The sequence below is a fragment of the Centropristis striata genome, chromosome 15 (assembly GCF_030273125.1).
Source record: "Centropristis striata isolate RG_2023a ecotype Rhode Island chromosome 15, C.striata_1.0, whole genome shotgun sequence".
Taxonomy (NCBI): domain Eukaryota; kingdom Metazoa; phylum Chordata; class Actinopteri; order Perciformes; family Serranidae; genus Centropristis; species Centropristis striata.
Genome location: NC_081531.1, coordinates 17549469 through 17576036, shown reverse-complemented (window position 1 = coordinate 17576036; position 26568 = coordinate 17549469). Strand labels below are relative to the sequence as shown.

Sequence of the window (26568 nt, the reverse complement as noted above, 5' to 3'; positions counted from 1 at the left end):
TACTGAATAAAAACATGAAAACATTGAGATTGTAACAACAAGTATTAGACCAAAGGTATTCTAATGTAGAACAGTAACAAGACAACTAGATTCAGAGAGCCATAAGAGTAATCCCAGTGAAAGATCAACATTAAAACGTAACTCCTAGGCTTCAATCTGCATAATATTCATATATAGTTCCCAAAAGTGAAGGTAAAAAGAGTAAATACAGAACAGTTAGTCCAACAGTAATTCAACTGAGCAGTAGCCACCAGTATGAATGTGTGAATGAGCGATGTCTGTAGTGTGTATGCGTTTTGAGCGGTCGCAAAGACAAGAAAAGTGCTATACGGTAATGGAAAAAATTATTAGACCACCCTTATTTTCTTCAATTTCTTGTTCATTTTAATGCCTGGTACAACTAAAGGTACATTTGTTTGGGCAAATATAATGATAACAACAAAAATAGCTCATAAGAGTTTAATTTAAGAGCTGATATCTAGCCATTTTCCATGTTTTTTTTGATAACTGTTAGAAAAATTGCATGAGGAAACCTTGAAAATTGATAATCTGTCACCAACAGAAAAAACCTCACCATTTTTCTGCGCAGTTCGTTGATGGGGAAATGAAGAGCTGGAGACGTCCAAGTTTCTCAGTTTAACATAGTTTTATTACAATACGTCAAAAAATGTGCACTTTACAGAGATCTCCGGGTTCAAAAACTCATGTCCCTGAATACAAACAGACGTGTTTCAGTTCCTGAAGTCTGAACCACGACTCTCTCCCTGAACCCATTAAAATACTAACATTTGTTTACAAAACATGCTGGTCGATTTCTTCCAGGAAGTTCCGCCCTCTTGATCCGCTGATTCGCCAGTTTTAATTAATACAACGGCACGTCAATGCCACCTGGTTGCTTGCTGCCCTGGGCAAGGCCATCCTGACGTGGCCTCTTCTCCAGAACATTCAACAAAAAACCTACTGCCTTGTTTTGTCTTACAAAGATAGTGTGTGTTACAGGGCCAAAGGATTTTTACTGTCTCACATAGATTCTAAAAGTCTAAAAAAAATATGAAACAGACAATGAAATATATGTAGTCAAAGTTTCTAAACCAAAATTAACACACAAACATAATCATTGTATCAAAATCATATTGTCTGACTTAATATAAATGCATAGAGATATTTATTACACTCAAGGTTTGACCTTTGATAGTGACCTGCGTCACTCACAGAGACAGACACAGAGTCAGACAACAGAGACAGACACAGGGACAGACACCAGGAAGTCAAACAACAGAGAAGCAGAAATAAAGCATAAAATCATTTACAAATATAGAAAATAATCAATTATTTTAACATAACCAAAATCATGATCAAGAAAACCATGGAAAATGGCTAGATATCAGCTCTTAAATTAAACTCTTATGAGCTATTTTTGTTGTTATCATTATATTTTCAGGCATTAAAATGAACAAGAAATTGAAGAAAACAATGGTCCAATATTTTGCCATGACTGTAAGTGCAGACCATTTACAAGTGCCAGACAGTTTTATTGTGTGTAATCATTTAAAATCTAAATTTTATTATACATTTTTATAAGTGACAAATTAACAATCATAAAAGAGATGTATTATTTTGAAGAGCTGCAGGAGGGGGATGGATTTTCAAATTGCTTTTCTTTTTTTGCTTGACACAGAAAATTTCATACCCCATCTTTAAGCAGCAACCGATATAAAATTCAGAATGTTCAATAATAATGTTTATTCAAAATGTTTAATATTTGCTTAAATCTGGACATCAGCTGGATGCAGGAGGACTGACAGGTCTTTCGTGCATTCGCAACACTGTGTTTTACAGTATTCCAATATATTCTTAACGCTTGCTATTTAAAGGTGTTTACACAGGTCATAAGTGACTTTATTAAAATCAAAATGAAACTGAATCTTGACTAAACATTTGTGCCAGGACCCTTTTAGCAGGAAGGTTTCTCAGGTAAATGTCAGCACCACCTCTCGTGCTTTAGATGCAGTTCAAAGTGCAGCTGTGCTTCCAGCTGCAGATATGGGTCAAACACAGGGTGATATTATGGCTGATGTTGATGCTGTATGCCAGTTTGCTCTAGGCGACATCCATTTTGACACATTACGGATCAATGAAGGACATGAGCACTTCCATTTTCTGATCATCAGTATATTTTGGTCAGCTAATATATTTGTTGTTTACGTAATTCAGATGAAAGCAAATGGCAAATTTTTAAAATGTTTCAAATGATCCTCCTAAAAGCCTGCAGCATATTGAAATTGTGACCACGTGAACAGTTTCCTCCAAAATAAACATCTAGTGGAAGCAGCACATTCCTAAAAACTTTAAAACTGTATCATCAAGTTAAAGCCCCTTTGAAGTTGTACCCATTTGCATTTGTGCAGAATGTGTCTCACATCTCAACATATGGGAGCAATTGAGGCATAAAGCACAAGCAATGGGGCCTACGAAGCCCCAGGCCCTCTCTCAGGGTGTCGGGGAGACAGCCCTGGCACCAACCATTCACCATGCGCACACACACACACACACACACACACACACACAGATAAACACAGACTTTTACTGGCAGTGTGGTGCAGCAGACCGCGTGCTAATGGTGCCCTGCTCAGTTTACAGACTGCTGTGGAAAAAAACAGAGAAGCTGCTCATCTATGTGTCAAACAGGCGATATCACAGGGCTGCATGGCAGGGTTAATCACCGGCACATCACAGATACCGTCTCTCTGACCCACTTTTCAGGAGGAATTAGAGTAACGCCTAATCTTGCACAAACTGCACTGTTGTGCCGGATGCTGCCACACAAGCAGTTTTTTTCTGTCTTGTTTTTATTTTAGCCGGCATGACATGGTCAAACAGGATGAATAGTGTGAAGGCAGTTCTGCTGGACTGCGAATGAGGATGATCTCACAATGTATGCAGTGTTTACAGCTTGACCCTCCAATGAGAAGGGTCTTAGCTCAGAGAATGTGATTACAATACGAAGTACTGATGTAATTCCCATGCACGTTTTACTTCAGTCATGTCCATGTTTCTTGCTACTTTTATGTACTTTTCTTTCTCTTATATGAACACTTTATACACTATAGAGCTTGGCAAGTAATATACCGTAATGTATTGTTATTCTTTTTCTCCAGATGCTCCACTCAAGCCCACCACACCAACTAAGATCTCAGAAGAGGGCGACGATGTTTTGGGGGATTACACAGTGGGTGAACAGGTCTGGGTCAATGGTGTCAAACTCGGAGTTATTGCCTACCTAGGGGAGACCCAGTTTGCCCCGGGACAGTGGGCAGGCGTGATACTGAATGACCTAGTTGGCAAAAATGACGGGTCAGTGGGCGGCGTGCGCTACTTTGAGTGCCAGCCCCTCCAAGGCATCTTCACGCGACCCTCGAAGCTCACCCGACAGCCGGTCGGAGAGGGAAGTGACAGCCACTCCACTGACTCTGCCCAGAATCAGACTCAGCAGGGCGGCAATGGCGCCCTCTCTGGCCAGCGAGTGGTAGTGCCACTGAGAGAGGGCCTGCTCAACAGCGCAGTTAAAACGGGCAACGAGTCAGGCTCCAACATATCTGACAGCGGATCTGTGAAGAAAAGTGGGGATAAGGATCTTCGAGTTGGAGATCGAGTGCTGGTGAGTCATTTTGTGTTGGATGACTTATGGTTTATAGCAGTGGTTCTCAACCTTTTTGTGTCGCGACCCCCAATTTAACATGCATGTTGTCGGCGACCCCCCCTCACTGAACACAATCTCACGCGCACAGTTCAGATCATACAAACTCAGTTGATTCGACGAATTTTGGACAAATAATGAAGCAGACAACAACTAAAACATCTCTGTCTGTGCATTTATATATATTTTTTGTAAAGTAATTGCTACTTGCTACTTTGGGATTTGTCAGAAAAGACACAAAATGACCAAAAGAATGAACAAAATGGCCCAAAAAAATAAACAAAATGACCAAAAAGACACAAACTGACTAAAAAAAGAGACAAAATTACCAAAAAAAGGAAATAAAATGACAAAAAAGACACAAAATTACAAAAAAAGACACAAAAGGACAAAAAAAAACCACAAAATGACAAAAAAACAAACACAAAATGACAAAAAAAATACATTAAATGACCAAAAAGGCTAAAAAACATGAACACTTTAACACAGTGGAGACAGAGTTGACTTCCAAAATGATTTAGCGACCCCAAGAAATCATCTTGCGACCCCAATTGGGGTCAGGACCCCAAGGTCGAGAATGGCTGGTTTATAGAACCTTTGAGTGATGGGATAACACTGAATTTTGATTCCAGACAGAAAATTCTGGGAAGTTTCAAGCATCTATGGCAGCGCGAAGGAAAATCAAGTTATTGTAGAAATGTATCATTTTAAGGTATATAGCAGAATGTGTTTTCCAATAATATTTGTAATAGAAACCAGACTGTTTACATGTTAGCATTCCAGGAAGAAAGCCCACATTCCTTTTTTGTTACTTTCCCACAAACGTCAGCTGTAATAGAAATATATGTATGTGCCATCGTGGGAACGTTGAGTAGGCCTGGGTACTTATTTTAAGCAACAGTGTATAGAGTATGGGAAAGTGCCTTGTCATTAAATACCTTATTGAACTACCTAACAAGTAAATCTTATCACTGGTCAGTTGGTTTAAAAAAAAGTATAATTTTTGAACTGGTATCGAAGAAAAGGTAATCAGTACTGGTATTGAACATTTCTGAACAATACCCAGACCTGTGCAGGTTTGCAGGGAGACAGACTGTTTATCTTTATGCTAAGCTAAGCTAACCGCCTGCTGGCTATAGCCTTTTACCAAACAGACAATTTTAGAAAAAATCTTCTACAGTGTTAAGAGTTGCTAGTTCTCTGAAGAGGTACAAACTCAATGTGATGAATTAAGTTATGCATCGTGGAGAGAAGATCACAGCAAGGTTGTTCTCTGAATTTCTTTCTTGCAAGTAAACAATCAAGTAACAAAGGAACAATAGTTAATTAACTCATGACAAGATGGATTCAACCAGTCAGTCATTCATCAGTCAGTCATTTAGATGTTAATCACGTCATTGACTTGATTCAAATGCTTTTGAAGTCTCATGTGACAGCCTCACAACATAGATACAGACATTACTAGATTGAAAATGTTAATTTCCCACAACATACACAAGAATGGTATTGATCTTCTCAGAGTCTCCGCCAAAAAACAGATGATTGCATATAAATAATTTCACTATCCCTGCCAATCTGTCTGACAACTACAATTCAAAATGTTTAACTTGGTTTTCTGTAAATGTCTCAGACTAACAGAATCCATAGGCACTGAAAGTAATTAGATGAGAGTCCCAGTGGATAGCTAATTACAGTTTTATGAAGCCCTCAGTAAAAATGGATTGGTGTAGTGTAATGTGATACTTGGTTGATCCCCACAGGAAAATTCTGTTTTTACTTATTCTGCCTGTCACTAAAACCCAACCTTCATTCATTCTACCTTTATCCTGTTGTCTACCCTTGCCCAAAAAAAGATATTCAAAATGTCTGTGGCAATTATATAATTTGTCAAACAACATTTTTATCGCCTCTTTGCTAATGTTTTCATTGACCCAGCCAGTGTATATGATGTTCACTGTGTGGAATTATTGGCACTGGGTCACATTGCTTTCCATTTACTGATGGGCACAGGGGATAGTTACATCAGATCCTCTGCTGTTTGAAATGGGGAGCAGGAGAAGCCTTCCTCCTGGTCAATATTGTAAATCACTCCGGATTACTTTCAGCACTTAAGAAAGGAGAGACCACTGCTGACACATTGATCAGTGAATCCATCTATTTCCTAAGCCTCTCCCATGTAATCTATCTTACATTCAGTTGTGTCACGCCCCTCCTCTGCTGTTGGAAATGAAACACTGCCTCAAAATTTTGTGCACAAAGTGTGAAACTCAGATTACGCACTGTAGACATAAAGTGAAGACTATTTTCTTCCATTTGGTTTTGAATTATATGATAGTAGCAGGCGTAGGACACAATGTTTTTACACACATGCAGTTGAACTGGAGGCATTGCAGGAGTTTAGCAGTGCCCGGGCCTGCTCTGTTGCAGAGGAGTAATCTTAACTGAAGGTCAAACATTGACAATCTTTGTGTGTTGGTGACTAAATAGCAACCATCTAGAGATTGCCTAAAGCAGATGCTACACAAACATTTTTAAAAAGTGAACCGCAGAAATGTTCTCAAACAGAAAGACCGCCTCAGAGGCTAAACACATGATGAGTGTCTTGATTTGCCTTTGCACCTTTGATGTCTGAGCCCCCACAGGAGGCTAAGAACTGCTGGAGAGTTTGGTAAATGTGAAATGGGTGTTCTCTTTCTTTTGGACGTCATGTGATGTGAGGTGTGGTGTTTATTAGAACTGGTTGATAGCAGCTCAAATGGCTGACTCAAATTCTTCCTTAACACAAATATAACATGGTTTTTGAATGACTTTGTAATACAAAATAATAGAATAAAAGTTTCCTTTGCAATTTAATTTTAAGTGATATGAGCCTTGTAACAACCAACCCAGATTTTACTGGTATTGTGTCATTACTGTGCTCATTAACTTAAAATAACTTCACTGAAAACAAGTCATGTCATTTTCAGCATTAATCCTCTTGACATGCTTCATTAAAAAGTAACAAGCCCTAATATGGACAGCTATGCTAGCAGCTCTATGAGTTTTTACTGAGAAACACAGGTGCTTTGAGTTTCATGCTAACATGCTTATGTTAAGCAGGTATAATGTTCATACTATAGCATGTCAGTATGCTCACATTCATGGATTACCAATTTAGGTTTTGCTTTTATGACACTGTTGTGATGATCTGACAGGTCCCCAGAGAGTCTAGCTCCATGCCGACAGAGATTACTTGCTCAGCAGAGCGCAAAGAGACCAACAGCTGGCAGAGAGGAGGCACAGACGGATGCGGTCCAGAATTGGGTGTGGGGTCAGTGTGATAGACCATTAGGACTGCTAGCTTCAAGGCTAAGCTAAATAGGTTATGTTTTTGTGCAGCCTGGTCTTTGACATCACCATAATGCAGCTATCAGCTAGCAGTGGATGTTAATCCACATTCTCATGTAGCAGGTACTCTGCCTAGATGGAGGTAGAATTTATATTTGGACCTGATGGTAGTGGGATAGGAAAAACCCTAGAAATAGAATGAGACGTTTATTCATCCTTTCATTAATTATCCTTAACCATTTATCCAAACTTGTGTCACAGGGGGCTCCAGCCAATCCTAGCTGATATTGGGTGAGAAGAATGAGATGTTTCTTTGTGAAAAGTTGAGGGATCACCTTAACAAGTTCACAATCCACCTCAAGGGAGACATAAATGTCTGTACCAAATTTCACCGCAATCCATCCAATAGCTGCTGAGAGGTTTCACTCAAAGCAACATATGTGAACCTCACGGTGATGCTAGAGGAAAAAATCAGAAGACCAATGTCATTGGAGTATTTTTTTCTGAGACAATGAATGTTTGTACCAAATGTATTGCAATCCATCAAGTTGGTTTTGAGATATTTCACTGGACCATGAATGTCTGTCCAAAATTTCACAGCAATCCATCCAATAGATATTTCAGTCGAGACCAAAGTGTTGCACCGACTGACCCACAGACAGACAACCCTAGCGCCATGCAGCTAGCATGGCTACAAACCCCCCACCAGAATATTAAGTATTCACAAAGGATGAAGGTTTACATCTTAGGAGTTTATATTCAGTGTAGGATTTTTTAAACTAGAGATATTTGCAGCCAAAGATGGTGGGGATTTAGCTCTTGTCTTGACCACCTTTAGAGTACAGCTTTTATATGAGACTGGCAATAACAGGAGCCAAGATGGGGCTTGTGCTGACTGGCTGTCTTAGCACTGCTGGCGCTTTGACACTGAGTCACTAAGACATCACACTGTCATGCTGACAGCAAACCTCAGTTTAATATCTTGTGACACCGCAGTGCACGTTTTGTCTTATCAGCTACTAAATCCGGTAGTGAGTAGGAGGTCATGGTTCCTAAAAGTTAAATGGATATTTAAAAATCATTAAATGTTTTCATAAAAAAACAGCAGATGTGGCGCTGAGACATCTGCACTTCCCACATTGTGTACATTCTGTATGCTCATGAGAACTGCCTGGGAATGGGATTACAGTAATAGATTAGAAGATTTAGTTATAATTTGGCAAATATTTTGAAGAAAATAGAAAAAAACGTACCCCAGGTTGACACTTGTGAATTTCGCTTTTCTTATTCTTATATTTTTTGGTTTTGGACCTTAGCACGATGAAACACAACACAAAAAGGACACGATGTTCTTTGAATTCCTGTGTTGTGACTGTATTGTTGTTGATGGTTTGGTATTTTATCTTGGTTATTCGAGGTGTTTCTCCGAGACATTTATAGACATTGTGACCAGTGAGATGTTTGCACATGGTGATGACTGTTTGTGTCTCATACATGTGGCCACCATGTGTGAAAGACATTCAGCAGCAGTTTGGTATGTTGGCTGACCCCAGTGGCAGTGTGTGGGGAGTTTAGACTGTCTTCCTCACAGGAAACCAGTGCTTCTTACCGGGAAGCACAGAGCTGTGAGACGTGGCTATGTGGCACCCTAGATATGTCACCAAGCACAGATGATTTTCCCTTTGAGTGATGGTTCACAATTCATGAAATCTAAAAAGTTAACATATTACTTCAGCTTCAGCAATACTGAGTGTGCATTCTACTGTGAGAAATTAATAAGTGAACAAGAAAATGATCTTCCTTCTCTATTGTCAGGTGGGAGGCTCTAAGATGGGAGTCATACGCTACATGGGAGAGACGGACTTTGCCAAGGGTGAATGGTGTGGGGTCGAGTTGGATGAGCCCCTGGGGAAGAACGATGGTGCAGTGGCTGGTACAAGGTATACACACAATCATACACACACACACACACACACACACACATTATGTATGCTTCAAGCTCCCCAAATTATTTTGCCTTTTCCTCCCAAATGGGAAATTGAGGGGAAGACTGTGGCTCCATCTGTTCAGTTATTTGTTCTTTGTTCTTTCATCTGCTTGTCCATGAAATTTCACTGACTGACCCATTCGCCCAGAGCTGCTCTGCTTTGTTGGTTGGGTGTGTTTTCCTGCTTCATATATCTTACATTTATAATATTTATGACAGAATCCACAGACATACTGTAGAATAGAATAGAATAGAATAGAATTTTTGGAGTATTGCTTGAACTTTGAAGCCATGAGCCAAAAGAGGGAAAAATGGAAAAAGTTCTCTGAGTAGCCTAGTAACTGACACATTATTCAGATCCAGAAACATACATTAATTTGTTAATTCAAAAAATGAGGCTTGTTGATTTGGTCCTTCAATATTTTGGCCAAATAGTTTAGGATTCAAAGTGTATTTGATCAAGTTTGTACAAAAAATGCACATAAACAAGCACAGTGTGCAGAGTGGCAACAAGCCCAGAGGGGCTTATTCATGGCCCCTTAACTATGTTCACACTACTCTAAAAGATGAGGGAAAAAAAGAGAAAGAAAATGGCAAAACAAATTATGAAAGATGGAAAATAGAAGTAAAATGTCACTCATGTTCTGTTAAAAACAAAACAAAATTGTAGTTAAAGTTGAAAATTAAAACATGGTCAATAACAGTGACTTTTAAACTATTTACATCATGCAAATGTTACGTCAGATAAAGCACAACAGAGCCATTGATCAAATTAAATAATGAAATGACTCTTCCGTGCCATCCCACTGGTTGGGTGGCCCAATAGATGAAACATTCCCCAATGGACTGAAATCCCATTTGTTCTTCTGGCCATTCTCCCGGAAATAAAAACATATTGCTTCGCAGGCTCGTCTCCCTGTAGTGTCTTTTGCCCTATATATATTAGTATATTTGGACAGACAAGTGATCATTTTAACCCAAGCTATTATCTTTCCCCAACTGTAACCAAAGGTTTGTTTTTTTGCTTAAACCTGAACCACAGCTGTTTCAAGGCAAAAAACTAAATTATTATTTTAGTATAGTACTATTTTATTATTTTAATACACTAAGATATTCCGGAAGAAAAATGACAGAGGTAACCTAATCAGAACTAAATATAAGATGCTTCAGTGGCTAACTATTACAGTATCTTTTACTATTCATTGTCATTTCTTTTGTTTCTTCATAGAGAACATTGTGCAGTTACCACCAGCATAAATGCTATTTTATGCTGTTTTCTTGCTTTGTAATGCTGCAGCTGACTTCTGCCTTCTTGCACTTGCGAAGCTAGATTTAGTTTTACAAGGATTTTTCTGTTTCACGTTTTAATTAGTTGTGTAGCTGGAGCTGAAAGCCAAATTTGCACCTGGTTTGAAACTGAAATATTTCCAGATGACAAAAGAGAATTTTTTCTTCTAATGTTTAGAATTGAAACAAGTACCTGACAAATGTATTTGAGGCCCCAAGCTAAACATAAAGAAACACATTTCTACATAATTGTAAAGCAGTTTTGCGCTATACAAAATGCTGACATTTCTGCCTCTCTCATTGCAGATACTTTCAGTGTCCTCACAAGTTTGGCCTGTTTGCTCCGATCCACAAGGTGATCCGCATCGGCTTCCCGTCCACCAGCCCGGCCAAGGCTAAGAAGAGCAAGCGGATGGCCATGGGTGTTTCCTCTCTGGCCCACAGCCCCAGCAGCTCCTCCATCAGTTCAGTCAGCTCGGTGGCCTCCTCCGTGGGCGGACGACCGAGCCGAACTGGACTGGTAAGATAACGGCAGTAACTGAGAGCCGAGGGGCTGTTCATACAGAGCGATTAAAGGAATAATTCGCTAGTTTGGGAAATACACTTAAAAGCTTTCTTGAAGAGAGTGTCGCATCAGAAGAGGGTTTCCAAAGGGAATGGTATCGATCTTCTTATCTAACACTTGGCAAGAAAGCAGATAAGCACACTGTTATTTCCCAAAATTATTCCTTTAAAAAAAAAGTGATTTATTATTTCTGAAGTGTTACCCATATCCAGTTCCGAGGTTCAATGTCATCAAATACAACAATAATTTAAAATTAAATAAGATATAAAATTGGCTTTATATATGAAATATACATCTGGTCCTTCTAACCTTTGACATATGTTTTTAAATACATTTTTTAAACATCATTTTAACATGCACCTTTTTATTTTTTTGATTTTCCTGTTTTATCATTAAAAAAGCAAAAGAAAATGTAAAACCCTTTGAATTTCCAAACTTTTGATTAACAAGGATGCTTACTCATTTCTTTTTAGATTATTATTAGTGATTAAATCTGTATTTTTGTAATCTATATAATATTTATCTCAGTGTCTGACTATAGTTAAATGTTTAAAATTAAGTATTTGTCGTACAGTATTTTGTCTACAAATTCAAACAGCAGGATCATCATGAGTGCTGAGCAGTTATTTCTGCAGTTGCATGTTGCTGCTGTGTCGTGCGAGGCTAATTCTCTGACTTTGCACTTTGCTGCAGCAGCTGAAAGAGAGCTCAGGTAGCTTGTTTCAGAACACTGTGTCTTTAAGACTAATAGCCACAGGGATGGCTGGACGTCACGGTATCTCACATTGATTTTAGCCACTGGTTGTAAGCCAGAGAACCCTCCCCTTTACTTTCCTTAATTGTTGGCAGCAGTGTCAGACAGCGCTGCGAGCAGCCCATCTGAATTATCAAGCTGATCACGCTGCAAAAAATATTCTGACTCACTGTCATTCCTCAAGATCTTTGGTGTACCACAGTTCATGTTGGTAAATTTAGGAAAGTAGGCTCTGTTCCTAATTTGTAGGTACAGAAACTGAGGTTTAGATTAGAATCTTATACCACGCATTTAACCAGTGATGGAAAAAGAATTTAGATCCTTTACTGAAGTAAAAGCACTAATACAACACCGTAAAAACCCCACTATAAGTAAAAGTCCTGCATTCTAAACCTCACTTGAGTTATATTTCACCAGTGCTAAAACCTCAGCCAGTGTTTTGTTTTGTTTTTTAACCTTTGTTTAATTAGGAAGGAACCTCTTTTTCAAGGGAGACCTGGGAGCAGCAAATACAAAACACAATTACAAAATTACACAGTTAAAACACATACAAAAGACAGACAATTAAAAAAGAAAAAAACAATTAAACTTACAATCAGATTATGAAAAACACATACATGTTGTGGAGTCGGCCTCAAGTACTCTCAATTTGGATTTAAAAAGCACTCAGTTAACTGTTAGTTTCCAGTCATTCTGCAACATATTCCATGCAAAAGGTGCAGAGTGGACAAAAACCATTTTACGCAATTCAGTACGAGCATATGGACCAGAAAGCAACAAATGATCTTGTGAACGGAAAGAGTAGGACCAGCACTTCTCTGTGCTATTTCGATACTTAAGTAGGAAGGCAGTGTATATATATATATATATATATATATATATATATAAATATATATAAATGAATAAATATATATGTATATATATATTTATGTAAAATAATAAAAACATGACATGCCACTTTTTTACATTAAAAGAAAAACATTAATGGCAGTTAAATATTAATAACATCTATAGCACAAATAACTTTCCTGCATAAATAGAGGCACCCACACTGCATCCAGTCACAATGTATTTGATATTATGTCGAAGCTGATTCCGCTTCTGAGCATTTCAGCTATTTCTTCAAGTTTCTGTACTGTATGCAATGCTGCAGACAACAAAAAAACTTTTAAAAACTTTTTTAAATTTTCTTATGTATGTTATCACTTGCAACCACTTTACCTGTCAACCAGCAGGTCACTGTTAAAGGAAACACCATTATGAGTATGATTCTATTAAAAAAATTGAAAAAAGGCGATTTAATTGAGCAGAACTCATAGGTAGGTCAGACAGGAATCCTTTCAAATAGTGCACTCTAGTGGTCAAAGGAAGCATCGCATCTCTGAGGACTAAAATAAAACTTGTGATGTTTAATTGGGTGAAGTAGTCGTGTATATACCTTGAGTGGATGACTTTCGGTTTTTAAAGGCTGAAAAATATGAATTGATCAAAGCTTCATGCAGCCAAAGTTTGATTCAGTTTTTACACAAGGTTTTACTTTTGTCAGGATGAGAAAACTATGTTTACAGAAGGCTGGGTATTTGTATTGTTTTTAATCTCATGACCATGAAATAACTTGTTTATTTCAGTGTAGCAGGCGTGTTTTCTTAGAAGCTTTGCCTTTTTATGATTGTGGAAAAAATTAATTTGATTAAATGAAAGATTATGTCAGGTTCAATAAACTGGTTTTGACTGTACATTTTCTCATTATCACAAAATATCACAAGAAAGCAAAGCCTGCTATGACAAGATCACAGAATAGCTGTTCCTGTGATCATTTCATAATTTATTGTATGATGTCAGTAAAATAAACGTTGATTTCACAGGAATATTCAGCCTTTTCCACAACTTTTGATTTTGCATCTCTCCACATTTTCCTACATTTTTTAACCCATTTTCCAACTTCTGTACCTGCTTTCTCTTTGTTCCTCTGCACTCTTTTTTTCCTTGATATTTTATGTCTTTCCGTTTTCAGCTGACAGAGACATCTTCCCGATACGCCCGTAAGATCTCGGGCACCACTGCCCTCCAGGAAGCCTTGAAGGAGAAGCAGCAGCACATCGAGCAGCTGCTGGCAGAGAGGGACCTGGAGAGAGCCGACATGGCCAAGGCCACCAGCCACATCTGTGAGGTGGAGAAGGAGCTGAACGTCCTCAAGGTGCAGCACGTGCAGGTACGAAAAACAGACACAGTAATGATCTGTCAGAGAAAAGCAGCAATATAGAAGCCAATGTCAATCCAAAAATCTTTTGTCATTTTTGTTACTGTTGTTCAGCATAAACCAATCCTCTGAGTGGCTTATGCTACAATGAATCTGTTGTCTGCCTTTCTTCTCACTCTCCTCAGTATGTAACAGAGAATGAGAGCACCCTCCAGCAAGTCAAAGCTATGTTGGCCAACACACAGAAAGATAAACTGGAACTGGCCAATCAGCTCGAAGAGGAGAAGAGGTAATCACAGAGTTGTGCTACTTTCACTCTCACATGCAGCAGAGCTGGTATCTAATCCTGAATGTGAATCATTGTTCTGTGTAATATTTGGAAGTGCTCACAGGCCTTTAGAAACACATGTTTTATATTTCCTGTGCTGCTGTAAAAGAATCAAGGTTGCCTGATAATTCTTAGCGATTAAAATTTTACACAGCTGCAATCCTTTGATGTTTTTATTCTCTGTGCCACATCTCAGTCAACTTTTTTTTTTTTCAACAGGAAAGTGGAGGACCTACAGTTCAGAGTAGAGGAGGAATGCATCACCAAAGGAGACCTGGAGGTATTTATCTGCATTATTGATACCTCTAAACTGTATCAATATTGGAATAAATTTTCCTTCACATGCTAAAATCCTACATGCTAAGTAGAAGAAAGATTTTTACGTACAGAAAAGGTGGTAATGTTTTGGGAAAATGCCTTGGATGCACAAAAGCAAATGTGTGCACCTTAACATTTTCTGTCGACTTAAATAAAAACACTTTAACTGTTTAATCTCATTACGCTGTTTAATGAGACGATGATCTGAACTTGAACTCCTCAACAGTTGATTGACAGCTTCCCAAGACACTACTCTGCCTGCTTACCCTTGCATTACAGATTCTGTACGAGAGAAAGCAGTGGCTTTCAGTTGCACCATATTTTGGGGCCAAAAGTCAAACAAAAACTTAAGGAGAAATGGCTCAACGAATGCGTGACTTACACCTCATTTTTTAAGCTATGCAGAAAAGTCTTAAATGTATTAGATAAGGTACACTATCTGTCCTCTCTCCTGCGTGTCCCTTGAGAAAGGACCTGAAAGGTAAATATAATTCACTGCTCTTGGCAGTCCCTGCATTTAGCCTCCAAATAAAAACACAGTCTGATTGCACAGTTGGCAGAATACTGACTGAAGTATTCTTTTTTTTTAAAAAGGGTTACCTCTAAGAACGTCTTTTAGACAAAAATGCGTAAGACTACTACTTCAGAATACAGATTTTAACTGTATTCCTACAGCTGCTGGTGCTGTCTTTATTATCATGCATAAAGATCCGACACTGTGTGGAAGCCATCTTTAGACCAGGATGTGGATAAAACACAGCAGGCTTAGCTAATAACAGATTAGGCTGGTGATATTTTATTTGTAATTTGCTTTTTTCATGTCAAATGAGAAGACCAAAAACAGTTGTGCATGCTCTTCAAATGCTTTCTGACTTCCCTACCAATATCTTTAGTTCCAAAATCTTAAAAACTGAATCACAAATATACCATTTCAATCTTAAAAAGCACATATAACATTAACCTAAATACTATGTGTAAGCAGAATCACATTATTGTTGGTTTTAGTCGTTAAATGGTATTTCTTGACAATAACAAAACAATACAATATAACCAACCTTATCCTTTAATCACAACCATCCCTGTCACATAAACAGCCAATCACATAACTGAGAAATCATCACATTATCAACTTTAAGAAACTCTGACTTATCTATGTTTTACTTCACATGCCACTTTTATTTGGCTTGTACCACTAGTGTTGCACACCACTAGTGGATGTAGTGTGTTTGCTGTTTGTTGCCGTCTTAGTTTTTGAAAATTGTATTTGTTACTTGAATTTGTTTTACTCCACTGCGACACCCAAATATCCCCCATGGGTTGTCCATAAAGGAATATTTTATCTTAATGAGACTTTAATTGTTACAATTAAATGCTGCAATTGAATTAAAGTAAAGTACCACTGCATCTCAATACATTAGAATATCATGGAAAAGTCCATTTCCAGTAGTTCAAGTCAAATATCCCCAACCAAGTATTGAGTCATATAGATGAACATACTTTTCAGAGGCCAACATTTCCATATTGAACATACTTTCTAAAATAGATTAATAATAATAATTTTGAGACCCTAAATTGTAGGTATTCATTAAATGTAAGCCATATTATTCTGTGTGTAATGGATCTATATAATGTTTTATTTCCACTTTTTGAATTGAATTATTGGCATAAATAAACTTTTCTATGATATTCTAATTTATTGAGATGCACCTGTATGTGACTGTTCAGTATAATCGGTACATTTACCATAATACCTTGTATATGAGTGCACACTGCATTTCATTAATGCAGGGCTCTGAAGGCTTTGGTTACGTAAATAAGACAGACTGAAATGTCTCGAGCAGAGATGTTCCTCCCTGACACATCTTTACTGTGAAATGAACTTCACCTCAGAGTCTGAAGTTTAATTTAACCAAAATCTGATGTCTCTTCTCTTTGATTCTCCTCATCACACCAACAGCTCATTTCCGAGTCTGTCCTCTGATCATATGTTGACGGTTGCTTTGATAGCTATCATTCCCCTTGGATCTCTATGGGTCTCTTTCCCTTTCTTCTTCTCTCTTCTTCTTCTTTTCTATCAGTCTTTTTTTCTTTCCTGTCTTTCTCCTGTCTCTCTGTAGACTCAGAGGAAATCAGAACATGCCCATATTCATCAGCTTGAGCAGAGCCTGCACCTCGAAAAGAGAGAGAGCATAGGTGTTCCAGAAAGACTTAGAGGAGAGAAGGGTAAAAAAAAACATGAGTCTGTAGCCTGTGCGCTTCTGCACTTGCACAAAATTATGCCATATGCATTATCACAGCCAAAATGATCAAAAATGTAAAAATCCCAAAATGTCCCTTGTGATGCTCAAGGGTTAAACTGTGATTTATCTTCTTTTAATTTAAAGGTTGCCTTTCAGATCAGTTGCCAGCTGCATTTTAAGATGCCAGGACGCAACATTTATAACATCCTGTTATTTTAGCTCTGCAGGACGTCGAGAACGGATCCCTCTGAGCTCCATGCTAATGTTTTGAGCAGTTATGTAATCCCTAACACATGAGAAATTGTTTATGGGATTCATAATTGATTCTATGATGAATGTTTCAAAACAAATCCTGGTGGTAAAGCCCTGTCACCATCAATAGTTGAGTGTAGCAAACGATGTCCTTTACACCACTTTGACATTCAGTGCTGCACTCTTCAGAAAGCCTCTTCAAGAATAAACAATGGTATCACAAACCAAACTGTACAAGCTTTCAATTTTCAGGCATCAAAAGATAACAAAACACTTTGAAACGCTGGATTCCTATATGCAGTAAGGTCTGCTTCTGCCAACAGGGAAGGTGCTCTCATGATGCAGTATCCTTGAGGTGGGGTAAGAGAACCAAGGTGAAAAAAAAGATTTGATCTTGTTTTGGCTTTGATCCGCTGCTGAGCTATCTCAATTCTTGACTTCAAATCGACTTCAGATGCTGACATCAACTTCAGATGCTGTCAAGGACCTTGCATAGACTCTTTATACTCTTCTCCTCTTGTGTGTCGTGCCATAATGTGAATGTTATTGATGCAACTTCTTTGATACGAATCAACTAGTAACTCTGAGGTGTGGTAGATTGTTTTCCGAGATGGTTGAAATTAACATGTTTGCACTCTGCAGCAGGTCCTTTTTCCTAATACTCCATGTAGCACCCTATTATGTAATAATTTTTCGATAATGTAATAACACTTGAAAATGTAATAAAATTTGCACTTAACTAGATCAAAAATAATGTAATAACTTCACCAATAATGTAATAAAATATCATAATGGTAAAACTAATGCTGAACTTAAAGGTTGAATATGGAGAATTACCTGAATACCACCATCTATTGATCAAAATAGGCAACAACAACAACAGAAAATTGATTCCTGCAGTCGTTTGACAGAGCGTTGCTAAGTGTAACACACCGTTCCTAGAGACGCCGCTCTGATAAGAGTAAAAACCCCTCCTGAAAATGTAATGAATTCCCAATAATGTAATAAGGTATTAATTTATCGGTAAAAATGTTATTACAATATCAGTCAGGATATTTTATTACATTATTGGTGAAGTCATTACATTATTGGGTTTTATTACATTTCTCATCGAGTTAAGTGCAAATTGTATTACATTCCAATCATTATTACATTATCAGGAAATTATTAAATTATAGGGTGCTACAGTACTTTAATTATTTTTAATTGGGTGTAAGTGTGTGGAGAATGTTTGCGGTTGTTTGTGTGCAGAATCACTGTGTGGAGGTTTGCTGTTGGCTTCATCATGTTTGCTTGGCTGCTTCTAGATGATCAAGAATGGCTGTGCTCTCCTTTAATCTTCTATTTCTTTGCGTATACAGTGAGCTGCACAAATGTTTGGACAGTGACACATTGATCTCTTGGCTCCTTAGTTTTATGTCATTGAATGAAAATAATACAATTAATGACAGATTTGAATATGTAGGCAGCACTGTCAGAAAGTTAGTATCATGTTTGTTCTTTTTGTTAATTGCAAACCCCTTGTGGCGGCAGTACCCTAGAATGATAAGCAACTAGACCTGCTAGACAAAGGGTTACTGGATTGCAACAGCAAGATATTAAATAAGCAATTCCAGCAGAAGCAGGCAGATTTCAGAGAAAAATCTCAGGTAAAACCACTGTAAATTACCTGCTCAGCACCAAAAAGCAGAGAAAGTTAGCAACAAGCTGGTAATCATAGTGGAGGAGACCAAAAACAGAACAAAAAACAGTGAATATTGAATTTACACTGTTGCTCATAAAGTTGGAATAAAATATTTTTACCTCTTTCCATGAAATGATTGTGACAATGTGATTTAGTGTATATCTTCTCAAAACTTTATCAACCCATCTCTTCTAAAGTGATGACTGATGCATTTAAATAGGAATAAACAGAGAATTGTGTCTGAAAACAAAATTATTCCAACGTTACGGACAACGGTGTACATCTATCCGTGTCAATAATCATGCTAATACTGCTTTCAAATCTATGTGCCTATAATTATTTTTACATGTTAAAAGGATATTTTGGATTTATTAAAGTGGAGTTGTATGAGGCACTTATCCATAGTCAGCTAGCACCTACAGTAGATGGCAGTCAGCTTGCCTCCAGTTGAAAGAAGCTGGCATGTAAGCTAAGCTATGTTCTGCTGTATATGGGGGCAGCAGCAAAATGTATTTATGGCCCCATAAAAAAATTTTAATTTTAAAGTTTATTTTCACCATCTGACTCTAGCCATCCGACAGCTCTTTACGATGGGAACTGAAGCTGTTCTACAATCCCAATTACCAAAAAGTTGTGAAATACACAATAATAACAGAATGCAGTGATTTGTAATTAATTTTTGTCCTGCATTCAGCTGACTACAGTACAAACACAAGATATCTAATGCTCAAACTGGGTACCTAGTATTCTGAATTTGAGGTAGGTAGGCAGGTAGGTCCTCTCACAACCCTACTTGAAAATATCCTGACTATCTCTTGCCCCGTTATTCTTGCTATGATATCTTTTACAGTTTAAGATCCTTGCCACACAGTCTTAAGGTGACATGGTGAATTAACTGTAAGTAAAATCAGATCATAGATATTATTGAGCTCCTGTGGGTGTAGCCTCTGTTACATTTATATTGCAAGAGCGGAAAATCCTCTTAGTCAGTCTGCACATTATACAGCTGTCAGCTCCAATGCTCTCAGCAGGACAGCAACTTCTTTGTATCTGTCACACCAGAGGCAGCCCTGTCCAAAGCAATCTGTTTTCTGGATGCCTATCAGCTCCTCTAAATGTCACCAATTAATATTTTATCTCTTTAATTTAATCTGTACAAAAACCGAAAGGTAAAAATGGTCATATTTAGTTTTGGGCGAGGTAAATGTTTAATTAGAAATACATACCCTCAGTAAGATCTGCATAAAAACTGATATGCACTGAAATCTTGGAACTAGAACTAGTTTGAAATGACCGTTAATCAGTTTTTGTATCACCTGGTATCTAAGGAGTACAGCACAGAGCCAAAATATTACAATTTGTCATTGTCCACATGCTTAATATCATTTATTTGTACTGTATATGCACCGTCTACAATCCTTGCAAGGATCTCCAAGGGTTTCCCTTTTCCTGATTTCTGTTCTTAAAATCAGTGTCTTGTTTTCTTTGGAATGACATCATTCAGTTGCAGGGTCTCCTTCTGTCTTTCTTTTCAAAGGCTGACATCTTTCTACTATGGTAATGATCAGAAAATCTTTCCGTAACAGTGATTGATGTTTCTTTCTCTTCAGCAAACCACAGTCGAAGAGCAGAGCCGTATCGTGCAGCTGGAGGAGGAGCTCAGCCTCAGGAGAGCTGAGATGGAGAGCCTCCAGGCCAAACTCAGAGGATCTGACACAAGCTTGCAGCAAGCCAACGACGGCGCCGCTGCCCCGGGATCCGACACCCAGCCGGAGACCCTTGCCCCCTGCGCGCAGCTGGACCGCGAGCACAACAAGGAAAGCGGCGAGCTTAAAGAGAAGTACCAGGCAGCATTATCGGCGAGCCAGCAGGAGGTCGACTCGCTGAAGGCGCTGGTAGATAGTAAGAACCAGGAGGTCAGTGAGATGAAACAGAAAGTCCAACAGGCCACCAAGGAAAACATGGAAATGATGGACACCTGGAAGGTATTCTGTTTTATTCTTTTTAACTCGATAAAAACTGTTCGGAAAACTTCTAACAAGAGCTGAAGTGAAAGGTCACTTCAGTGGAGCTCTGTGAATCACTTAGTCATGAAAGTTTGTATGCTGAGCTGGTGAGAGGTTTAAAATGTAGACAGCAAAACGTTTGGATTAATCTCTTCCAATTTGACAGTTTGCATGCTGAAATACTGTGAGGTTTCAGTGTTACTACAAAATGTTGCTCAAAGCAGAGTGGAGAAGCAAAAGTATAGAAAGTTTGAATTCACAAAAGGATTGCGAGGCTTTTGTGGCTGCTAAACATGTGCAAATAAGGCAAAAACAAGCAATAATTCTCAAAGCACCTGCAAAGGGTGAATTGCACCCCGAACTGTGCTGCCAAGCAAACTGCATCTCTGTGCTCCGGTTTTATCTGCACATATTAAAATGAGGTACCGATATATGCATACATTTAGTGCAAAATCATTCCCTATGCAAGTGAGCCCAATTGCTAAAAAAAAGTTCAATTCACAACACCAGCACTAATTGCCACACACAGTTTGAGAGGTGGTAGTAAACGAAGCGCATTTATAAGGAAGATTGTAAAGTCGACTCCATGTGTTTTAAGATTAATAAGCAAATAGAAATCTGACTCTCGTGGTGTCCACAGCTAATGTGATCACATATGCTCACTGTGTGAAAGTGGACTGTGTGTGTGTATATTTTGGATGTGTAGAAGAACACAGAACATTAATTAATGTTACTTCCTGACCGATCAGCTGGTTATGCCTTGTGTGTGAATATGCACTGCGTCTCTCTTACCTCTGAAGACACACTTATCTTTATATCGTTAAATGAGTCGAGTCCGATCTATAAAAAACAAAGAAACAGCACCAGCCCAGTAAGTACACATCAGATTGGAGTTAATCAGGGCTTCAACCCCTCTCAACCCACACTTTAACCTCTAGCGTGTTTTTACTCTGCCACTTGGATAATTGCTATCATGTGTAAAAAGGAGGCAAACTGCGCACAGTTTCAAAACTCTATAGGTGTGTTTGCACTGTAATATAATTAGCTCAATATCTTAGTGAATCGGACCTTATGACAGAACAGATAGCGGTTGCAAGTAATGAACAATTCATGGTGCTATCAGCGGCCCTAATCCATTCTTTGTGAATTTGCCCCTTAATTTTTTTTAAACTGCGATTCACCATAACCATAGCATGCACACACATGATGCCCTTTGAATTCTTTTTGAATGAATGTTTCCCAAATGCTACAACAAGTATAATCTAATCACCTTAATCCCTTCTGCAGGATAAATTTGACACTTTAGTGGTTGATCACCAGCGCTCTTTGGAGGAACTGAAGGCCTCGTTGAGTGGGGATCATCCTACTCCAGAAGGCCAGGAGCTTGACGCTCAGGAGCTGAGAACCTCTCTGGAGAGCCTGAAGATGGAGCACCAGCTGGAGATGGAGAATCTCAAGGCCAAACACAAGATTGAAGCCGCCATTCTGACCAAGGAACGTGAAGACCTCTGCGCTCGCCTTCAGGAGGCCAAAGACCAGCTGGCAGAGGGCAACCAGACGCGGAGGGGCGAGACACAGGCCAAAAGCGACAAGCAGGCCCTGGAGGAGGCAGCTGATAAGCTACAGAAGGCAGAGCACAGGCTGGCGGAGATGGAGAAGCTGCGGATGGAGCAGGACAAAAGCACAGAGGAGCTGAGGGAGAGACTGGAGCTGTCAGAGAAGAAGATGACGGACTATCAGGCTCTGCAGAAGGCCCAGGCAGAGAGCCAAGAGGAGATCCAGAAACTGGAGGAGAAGCTGAGGGTGACAGCAAACCAGCTCCAGGCCATCCAGGCAGACCGCTACACGTCCCATGATGCAAATGTGAGTGGCTGAGCTGAAGTGATAAGTAACAAATCAGAAATCCAGGACCAAGTATTGACATGCTGTTTAAAGCTCAGCTCTTAACTTACTTTCTCCTTTTTCAGGTGATAGAAGATAATGAAATTTCAGATGAGAAGATGAAGCTGAAGCAGAATGTCGAAGGTATCCGCATTCATTTATTTCAATACTAATTTATATTTAAAAAAACAAACCACTGTATACTTTGGTTGCTCTATTTCCCATGTATGATTATATATTCTGCTCCATGCTTTTACTTCCTATACTTCCTAAATAATATACTCTTTTTGGTAAATAATTATCAACCCCTTTTATTGCTCCCTATAGATTTTATAGTTGTTTATAAGTGTCTGATCACAATGTTAGTTTATGCATGTGAGGACGGTAGAGAATGCACTATTACATTGTCTTCATGTTGTCAACTTGGAGGCGTTTAAATGAATTGTTTAACATTTTGCAAAATTAGCTTATGGTCCTTTTTTTATCAACAACCTCTAGAATTTTTATGCACTTTGGCATCTTATCTACATTGAAAGTACAAAAGATTTCCAGTATGAATTCATTTATTTTCACTGTGAACTCAAGTTGAGTATCAGTGCTCTATTTTTTTCTGATTAACATGTGTCTTTTTAATTTTATCTGTACAAAAACAAAGAGTAAAAAAATAATCCTAGTTCTAATATTGACTGTTTTTTGAGAAAGCACTGTAACTTTGTTTTCCCTTGAAGCAAAAGTTCAACATTTTGGAAAATATGCTTTTTCACCTTTTGCCATTTTTTTGAAGATCGATATCACTCTCATGTCTGTTCAATATTAGGCTACTGCCAGAAGTCAGTTTTCCGAGCTTAGTATAAAGACTGGACACAAGGGAAAACAGCTAACTTTGCTCTGTCCTAAGGTAACAAAATCCCCCTACAGTATAGTACAGGCACCTCTAATTATTATTTGATTATTTCCTGTCTCTAAGGATTTGCCAGGCGAGGGACTCCAGAAAGTTATTGTGCTTGGCCAGGAAGTAGTCTGCTTCATAACCCCTTTAAAACAGCAAATCATAGTTTTTACTCTATGTCCAGATTAAACAAACATGATTAATGTGCTAATTTTGACATATTGCTTTAAGGGAAACCAAAGTATTACGGCAACTAAAAATAAAAAGGAATAAATAAATAAAAACATTCAGAGAAGGTAAATCTCTACCAAGACTGAGCAGCTATTCTAAATCTCCATTTCCTGACTGTCTGTTTTAGCATTTGCAGTGAAGATATTAATGGTCTCCTGGCTATTAACATTAATTGCCCCCTTGTTTCAGATGGAAATATGTCCTCCAAATATCTTGTGGTCATAAGATTTTATAATGTCCTGCTTAATGACATAAATACAGTAATGGAATATTTTAGACCACCCTTGTTTTCTTCAGTTTCTTGTTCATTTATTGCCTGGAACAACTAAAGGTACATTTGTTTGGACAAATATAATGATAGCAACAAAAATTGCTCATAAGAGTTTAATTTTCCGTGGTTATTATCAATAACTCGATTTATTTTCTTGATAATGATTTTGGTTATTTTTAAGAAAACCATGGAAAATGACTAGATATCAGCTTTTAAATTAAACTATTGAGCTTTGAGCTATTTTTGTTGTTATCATTATATTTGTCCAAACAAATGTAGCTTTAGTTCTACCAGGCATTAAAATGAAGAAGAAAAAAAAAGAAAACAATGTTCTAATTTTTTTTCCATGGCTGTAGATGATAGATACAGAATGACTACATTTCCCTTAAAGTCTCCCATAGTGCCGTAATTGTGGTTTCCTTATCACTGAATTCTCCAAACAAAGAATTTACTGTTGTTTTATTTTTCCTTAGAAACAATGGAGAAGTTGTTGAAAAGGGAAAAAGAGGTGTCGACTCTCACTTCCCAGATTGAAGCCCTCAAGTCCCAGATGGGAGGTAAATGTCATTTTTCAGAGCATGTCCAAGAGCAGTTAACGACCTTTTCCAAGCTCTCATGTCTTTTTCTTGAAGGTTTAACATGACAAGAACTCTGTAAATATTTAAATCTTTGTAGGGAGCTTCACACGCAATAAAATGCCATGTTTGCTATTTGCTAAAGTATTTCCTCATCAGCCACTTTGTGTTTTGGTTTGGAAAAATATCTGACATATTCCTCAGTATATAAACTTGTTATTTGTGTCATATTTACAGAATGACCTTCATTAGTGTCATTCCGTCTCTCTGTGCGTCCGTGCAGAGCCCTGTATGTGTAGTGACTGCAGGCTTCACTTCGTTTTCCAGCAGTCACGCTGAGTTCACTGTGCAGCAGATTGTGTTCATCTTCACCGTTACATTCTTTGATCATCGCTGAGAAATCTGTCAACTGGCTGTCTTTTGAAAACTTGGAGTTCCATCACATCAAAAGGACCCAAAACACACTTCATGTAGTTCAGATAATCAAATTGACACACTTTGAAGAGCGGATTGTGAATAATTTAAAAAGAGCAACTAGAAAAGCACAGAATGAGACACAAAGTGAAGAATGGTTTCATTATTCTACTCAAACCTCGTCTGCATGGTTCAAGTTGGGGATCCCCTCCTAATAGGCTTCCAGCGGGGAGCACACAATCATTGTGTGGAGTAAAAGTTGGTCTTTTTGGTATGAAGTTCCCTCTTGGTGTTCCCTGATTAGTGATTGCTTGCTGTGCTGCACTGGAGGAATAGTAGGACAAAGAGGGAATTTCACATCAGAAAGACTGTAAGGTTTGAAGATGCAGCCTTTAACTTTACTAACTCAGACTGCTGAAGCTTCATATTAGCCCCAGGTAAACTTTTTAATTATTTTATATTGCACAAAAGGAGAGCTGTGGATTTTGTCCTGTATGAAGCAGAGGAATGATTAAAGCAAGAGAAACTTGTTTTAACATTTGTGCAGGCAAGTGAATATTGTTTTTAAGGCATGTTTAAGTATTAGTATTAGTGTGCGTTAAACACAACTTTAAAGGTTTACAAACTACTTGTGATGTCACATCTCCTACTTGTGTGAGCACAGAGAAACATTCTCCCTTCAGCAGATGAATGTATAAACAGCTTTCTAGTTGATTGACAACACAGCATAACAAAGCTGTGATCATATTTTTAACACTTAATGAATAAGTCCATACTAGGGAAGCCCTGATAGGCAAGTGAGAAAAAAAAAAAAAAAATTTCTGAGTCTGATCTTAGTTGTTCTGTCTCCAATGTTAATGACTTAAGAACATGTGAAAAAAAGCTTTTCCATTCTTCTAAGGTTTTTCTTTCGTTAAAGGTGGGGAAAAAAAGTGTTTGTTGTTGTAATACTCATTTCAGCCACAAGAGGCTGAGAGGAACACTCCCACTGGTGGGTTAAACATTTTAACCTTTTAACTCAAGGTCCACTTATTAGATTTCTTCTGGAGCTTTCAACCATATTTCATGGCCTTCATCAACAGATGGAGTTTTACTCAGTTTTCATGGACATTAAGAAGTGTTATGACTTAACAAATACTTCTTTAATAAATATATAAAATAAATAATTAATTAGGAATTAGGAAAACGTATATGTAAAACACATAATAAATACTCCAAGTGGTTTTACTACATTATAGTGCGCTATCAAAAGAAATACAATACAGATACAGTATAAATGTATTTATTTTATTTATTTATTTTTATTTTATTTGATAGGGACAATGCAGTTAACATAGATACAGGACATACATCCGATGTGCTGCACATAGAGATATAGCTTCAGCTGATTTTCTACTCCTGTCCCTAGTTGGGCTTTTACAACTACATACAAAATCACAATACTATAAAAATCCAATAAACAATTACCCCATCTAAAAATAGACACACAAACAATTACAATATACATTTACCCTGAGAAAAAATAAATAAATAAAATAAAAAATAAACCCTGTATAAATATAGCTTAGAGTCTAAGATCCTCACAAATCTATACAACAATAAGGAGAAGAGAAAGAGAGAAAAGGAAAAAAACAAAACAATCTTACATACCAATCCAAGGTA

The 26568-nt window shown here is 38.0% G+C and overlaps 1 protein-coding gene across 1 annotated transcript in view; it reads left to right on the top strand.

Annotated features, from left to right (window-relative positions):
- The window catches only part of clip2 (CAP-GLY domain containing linker protein 2), a 42616-nt gene that overhangs the window by 9997 nt on the left and 6051 nt on the right, over positions 1-26568 (top strand). Inside the window, exons 4-14 of the mRNA XM_059351349.1 lie at positions 3159-3658; positions 8840-8964; positions 10605-10818; positions 13632-13829; positions 14003-14106; positions 14365-14425; positions 17279-17329; positions 20250-20624; positions 21933-22508; positions 22613-22670; positions 24391-24474. Of these exons, the coding sequence (XP_059207332.1) occupies positions 3159-3658; positions 8840-8964; positions 10605-10818; positions 13632-13829; positions 14003-14106; positions 14365-14425; positions 17279-17329; positions 20250-20624; positions 21933-22508; positions 22613-22670; positions 24391-24474 (2346 nt within the window). The remainder of the gene's footprint in view (positions 1-3158; positions 3659-8839; positions 8965-10604; positions 10819-13631; positions 13830-14002; positions 14107-14364; positions 14426-17278; positions 17330-20249; positions 20625-21932; positions 22509-22612; positions 22671-24390; positions 24475-26568) is intronic.